The 6,000-nt window shown below is 36.2% G+C and overlaps 1 protein-coding gene across 3 annotated transcripts in view; it reads left to right on the top strand.

Moving 5' to 3' along the window:
- Positions 1–3,017: 3,017 nt before the first annotated feature.
- LOC6733132 (ionotropic receptor 40a) overlaps positions 3,018–6,000 on the top strand; it is a 41,526-nt gene continuing 38,543 nt past the window's right edge. Inside the window, exons 1-5 of one of the 3 annotated variants that reach the window (XM_016180531.3) lie at positions 3,039–3,257; positions 3,321–3,889; positions 3,951–4,214; positions 4,272–4,695; positions 4,757–5,056. In XM_016180531.3, coding sequence (XP_016025840.1) covers positions 3,155–3,257; positions 3,321–3,889; positions 3,951–4,214; positions 4,272–4,695; positions 4,757–4,788 — 1,392 coding nt within the window. In that variant the 5' untranslated portion in view covers positions 3,039–3,154 and the 3' untranslated portion in view covers positions 4,789–5,056. Of the gene's footprint in view, positions 3,258–3,320; positions 3,890–3,950; positions 4,215–4,271; positions 4,696–4,756; positions 5,057–6,000 lie in introns of those variants that run through there. The other 2 variants (XM_016180532.3, XM_039291250.2) reach the window with 2 other exon arrangements.

Below are 6,000 nucleotides of genomic sequence, written 5' to 3'. Positions count from 1 at the left end.
ATGTTACATCCGCCCTGGGCCTAACTGCGTGCATAAACATAAACATAAACATAGCAACAAAGTGCTGCCATATGTAAGTATGCTATTTTATTTAATTGTTCTTAATATTGCATAGGCACATACTACAGTTGACTATACGCAGAGCTCCTCGATTTTTTGATCTTTTCGCATATAATCGAGTTTATATTCAACTTTTTTTATTTTATTTATTTATTTATTTAGAAGCGATGAATCCCTACAATGCAGTAACAGTAACATAACAGCGTAATTAACAGATAAATAATAAAACCAAACCTCGCGCACTAAGCATGTGAGGACTTTCAACTATGTCTCATATTTCGAGGGGGTAGTTTATATTCAACTAAAATCGTTTTGTTGCAATAGTGAAGTACGGAAATATAGTTCGAGCGGCGATTTTAACAAACGAATTTAAAAAATCATATTGCTACGAAATTGGCCACAACTCCAAATATGTAAATTCGTTGCTTCGATCACAATTGATTTCGGCCCGAAAATCGTCTTCTAGCACACGTACGCACACATATACATGTTCTCGTCTATTGTTTTTACTCACACAAGCAAGAAAATTCTATTTTTAGATTTCTTACGCTCCCAGCGCACTATGGGGCATTTGGCCTGTTTTTTTTGCAAAAATGTGTTTTTCACAAGTATGCAAAATTGAAGTATTGTAGTATTAATACATTGGAAATACGTTAAACTATTATGTTATAGACGGCAAAAGTAATTTTAACAGTGTACTGTTATAATAACAGCTGTTAAAGTCGGCTGTTACTAATATAAACGACGTGGCTGAAATGCGCGCAGAATTTAGCTTAACTTTCAAAGTGTTAAAATTTAAAAAGAAGACGAAGAAGAGTATAATTTGAAATTGATAATCAATCTTTAGGTTTTTATTATGTGTTGCTATTAATATATTGTTTATTGTGTGCGCCTATTTCCAACAATTTGTACATTTAGCAAGTGGTGTCAACATGTAGTTGTTTGAAACAAATTTGAAATTGAAAAATATATCCATGTTTTAGTGTGTTCAATTCCTAACTCATACCAGGTAGTCTCTATGTGCGTTTTTTGCGGGTTTTTGAGAAATTTCATTTTTTAGGGAGCAATATCTCGATTGCCAATGCTGCCCTGCTGGAAGTGTGGCGCAAGCAAAAGGGTGTTCGTCAAAAGGAAAATTCTTTTTGCACTTTTATTAGTGGTCATTTTTCTGATAGCAAGCTAGACTTTAATGAACGATTAACGAATAGTAATAATAACGAATGTTTTCAGTCAATCTTTTGCGAAATTGGAGAAAATGCAATCGAAAAATATATGAACTTTCGAAAGTTTTTTTAAAGTGGTTAGAAGAACACCTAGTCCTGAAGGTAAAAGAGAAAACTAAAAAGGAAAGGAAATTAGCTGGATGCCCGAAAACGTCATATTATTTTAAAAGTTTGAGTGGCCGAAGACAGCAAGTAGATGAACTCGTATGGGCGCAGAACCACAACGAACGTGTTTTGGGTCAAGCTGCAATGCTAGCTGCACGGAAGCGCGGCCTGCTGGATCTTGCAGACATACTTAAAATTCTTTTTTTGAACCCAGCCAAGTCAAATAAAAATAATATCCCATAATATCATCAATAAATATAAAGAGGCGCGTTCGAAAACATAAGCGACTATCTCTTCCACCAGAAGTCATTCAAAATTTGAATTTCAAATGTTAGCTTGCGAATTTGAACCTGACACCGATTCTTTAGACTCTATTGATTGTAAAGACGAAGACGAATGTGAATTTGTATACAATATTAAAATTAAAAATTAACTTTTAAAACTTAATATTAAAAAAAAAAAAAAAAAAAAAAATTGGGGCGGAGTTGGGGGCACGCCCACTTTTCCAAAATATTCCTGGGGGCATATGTAACACATAAAAAAAAATTCATCCAAATATCTCCCATAGTTTAGGAGTTATTAATTTTTGTAAAAAAAACAGGCCAAATGCCCCATAGTGCAGCGTAAGCGAGGGGAAAGAGAGCAAATTTGGCCTTCACCAAAAAAGTGGCTGCATAGTGCCAAACGAATGTGTGGCCGTTACGCATCTTGTTATTCTATTGTCTTTGGTCTAAATAACTGTTCGATAAGACGCCTTTCTCAAAACAACATCTCCTTCGAAATATATAAGTTTTCACACTTATAAACAAATTCATTTTATATTTTAGTTACAATTCTATTTCTACAGAAATGTGTGTAGACAAAACATGGTTTCGGTTTGTACCCAAATATGCATGATTGTAAAAATATGAGCAATCGACTAATTTCGTGTTTCTTATTTTCCTTTAAATATTTAATGCAACTAAATGCATTACAGTAAAGCACGAAGAAGCCATCTATTTAATTCTTCTAATAAAATTATTTGTTCTTAAAGAAGTGGTCCCTGTTCTGTGAGAAAGAAGCAGTCTACAATACTTTTTTTTAGACCTGTAAGGGTATTCTAGTTTAAGGTAAAATTGAGGAGAAGCCTCAGTGTCTTAAAAATATGTTAGTGTATTTTGGGAGATCATTGCTCTTGAATGCCCTTGGCGCTGCTTCAGAGACAGCACGCAAAACTGCTTACATAAGCAAGGCTTTAAGATGTTTAAGTCGATAAGTGCCGTTGCCAAAGAATTACTTATTAGAACGCATACAGCGCTGAAATGGAATGTATGGAAAGCAATTAAGTGCTCTATTGTTTGTGGTTCTGCCATATGATTGAATTGGCAGGTTTGGGTTGGACAAAGGTTACAATTATAAATTTCAGTATTGAACAATTATAAATCTTTAATGTTAGACGATTGTATTTTTGTTTTATGTAAACAAATTTTGTGCTTACATAATGTTTGTAAGCTAAACTAGTAAAAAGAAGTGAAGCGAAATTTAGTGCTCTTAACAATACTTACCTTTTAACCCTCTTTCTTACAGTCTAAAATAAAATCGATTTTTAGCCATGTGCACTCTTAATAGCTTTTTAAGCTGTCCGAGTTGTCAGTTCCGTACATCTAAATGCTCCTTTGAGACGTTTGACATTTGATATATAGAAGTTGATGCCATAATTGGACACCTAATAATTCTCAAAAAAAGTATATAAAACAGGAGCAATAGCCCTGCTCCGCTGATTCAAGATGCATACGTTTCTGGCATTGGGCCTGCTGTCCTACCTTTTGGGATTGCTAAACAGTACAAGGCTGACTTTTATTGCTAACGATGAGTCAGACACTGCAATAGGTTTGTACACAAGTTATTCTCATTTTTTGTAAGCAAAAAGTTTTCATAGCCTTTGTCTTCTAGCGCTCACCCAAATTATAAGAGGCTTGCAACAACCTTCTCTTGCTATATTGGCGCTACCAAGCCTCGCTCTTTCTGACGGAGTTTGTCAGAAAGAGCGCAGCGTTTATCTTGACGATTTTCTGCAGCGTCTTCATCGCAGTAACTACAAGTCGGTGGTATTCAGCCAGACGGAGCTTTTTTTTCAACACATTGAGGAAAACCTTCAAGGTGCAAACGAGTGCATCAGCCTGATTTTGGACGAGCCCAACCAGCTGTTGAATAGCCTCCACGATCGTCATCTTGGACATCGCTTAAGCCTATTTATTTTCTATTGGGGAGCACGCTGGCCACCCAGCTCCCGTGTAATTCGTTTCAGAGAGCCGCTTCGAGCGGTAGTCGTAACTCGTCCTCGCAAGAAGGCCTTCCGCATCTACTACAACCAGGCTAGGCCTTGTAGCGACAGTCAGTTACAGTTGGTTAATTGGTACGACGGCGATAACCTTGGTCTGCAACGAATTCCCCTTCTTCCGACTGCATTATCCGTGTACGCCAACTTTAAAGGTCGTACCTTTCGGGTGCCTGTATTTCACGTAACGCTTTTAGGCTTGAAACAACAATGCAGGTCCTAATCTATGCTATATTTGATTGCAGTCTCCGCCGTGGTTTTGGGTAACGTATTGCAATAACAGCTTCGAAGAGGACGAGGAGTTGAACAGCCTAGACAGCATAGAGAAAAGAAAGGTTCGGGTCACGGGTGGTCGCGATCACCGCCTACTCATGCTGCTATCTAAGCATATGAACTTTCGGTTTAAGTATATCGAAGCACCCGGTCGAACCCAGGGCTCAATGAGGTCAGAAGATGGCAAGGATTCCAACGACAGTTTCACAGGAGGCATTGGATTGCTGCAAAGTGGAGTAAGTGGTTCTGAACCTATTCTTAAACAGTTAAATTAAGATATTTTGGCTCAACAGCAAGCAGAATTTTTTTTGGGAGATGTCGGTCTAAGCTGGGAACGGCGGAAGGCCATCGAGTTTTCTTTTTTCACACTGGCTGATTCAGGAGCGTTTGCTACACACGCTCCCAGACGCCTTAATGAGGCCCTCGCCATTATGCGCCCGTTTAAGCAAGACATCTGGCCCCATCTAATCCTTACGATAATTTTCTCCGGACCTATTTTTTATGGCATTATTGCCCTGCCTTATATTTGGCGTCGACCATGGGTAAACTCAGATGTGGAACATCTCGGAGAATTATGTATCCACATGACGTATTTAAAAGAGATAACCCCACGCTTATTAAAGCTCAAACCCAGAACTGTGATGTCTGCCTATCAGATGCCCCACCAACTTTTTCAGAAGTGCATATGGTTCACTTTACGTCTGTTTTTAAAACAATGTAAGTAATAATTATTTTTAAGATAATATTTCTTAGGTAATCAATTTAATTAATCTATCAGCTTTGTTCCGAGCTTTAACTCTACAGTTATAGCTCCCGTTACTCAGGCAGTGGGTGTGTGAGCAAGAACGATCAACGAGTACCTAAAGGCTTGTACCTAAAATGGCAAACTTGAACTCTAGAAAGGCTAAACTATAAACCAAACTAGCAAATACTATTACTTTAAGAAGTTAAATTCGAACCAAGCGAGAATGTCTCTTTTTTGTAATGAGGGGTTCCCATAGTGGATAAATTGGTTTAGCACCAAATGATTATGTATTCATTTTCTAAACTTATTAAACAAAATATATCACTTTATACTTTACCACCAGAAAAGAAAAGGAAATTCAACAAATGAAAGCTACAAATGTCGCTCTGAAGGGTATTGTGATTGTTCATAATCGCCACTGAAAGGTTAACTTTGTAATTGAAATTATTAATTGAAAGAACTTATATTTATCTTTAATTCCGTTAATATCTATAAATGCATAAGGCATCTCCTTCTTTGTGTTTTAAGAGTCTGATTCTATAATAAAACTGTTTATTATTTTAATCTTTTAATTCTTTTTAATCATCTTCAGTTTATGTTGTAAATAAATGTTTATAAGAGATTCCTTCTAAGTTAATTAATCCTCGTTGTTGTCTCTGTGACGAAACTAATACCTTGATTTCATATTTTAAATGAAGTAGTGGTAAGGCATTATCGGAAACGTTCTTTAACTGGTTTTCGTGCTATTTTAAATTTTGAGATGCTTCAAATATTTTCTTTTGATTAATTTTCATCATATGATGCTGATAGTTTAGAGGTATTTCTTTCCCTGTGTTCAAAAGTAAATAACCGTTATTCCAAGTTATGGAAACAATACTAATTTGTTATTCTCTCGTCAATGATATTTTCGCCAACTTCACTATTGCTTTTAATTATAAAAGCAGAATTGTCAGATTTCCTGCATTGGCGTGATAGAATTTCTTCCTTCGCGTTTTACAGCCTAATGATCTCTATAAGTGCTAGTGCCTTTCGCCTTTTTGTTCTAAAGGTCCTGTATTTCAAAATGGATTTATTACATAGCTTCTGTTTCATATCATTATAGCCGTTACTAGTAGAGTAAGAGGGTATACTATATTCGTTAAAAGTATGTAACAGGCAGAAGGAAACGTTTAAATTATATATAAATTAAATTACGTATAAATTATATGTATATTCTTTATCAGGATCAATAGCCGAGTCGATCTAGCCATGTCCGTCAGCGCTGTAAAAGCTTCAAC

Source organism: Drosophila simulans, chromosome 2L (assembly GCF_016746395.2).
Source record: "Drosophila simulans strain w501 chromosome 2L, Prin_Dsim_3.1, whole genome shotgun sequence".
Lineage (NCBI taxonomy): Eukaryota > Metazoa > Arthropoda > Insecta > Diptera > Drosophilidae > Drosophila > Drosophila simulans.
The sequence above is the reverse complement of the archived record's forward strand: the minus strand, read 5'-3'. Positions and strand labels throughout refer to the sequence as shown.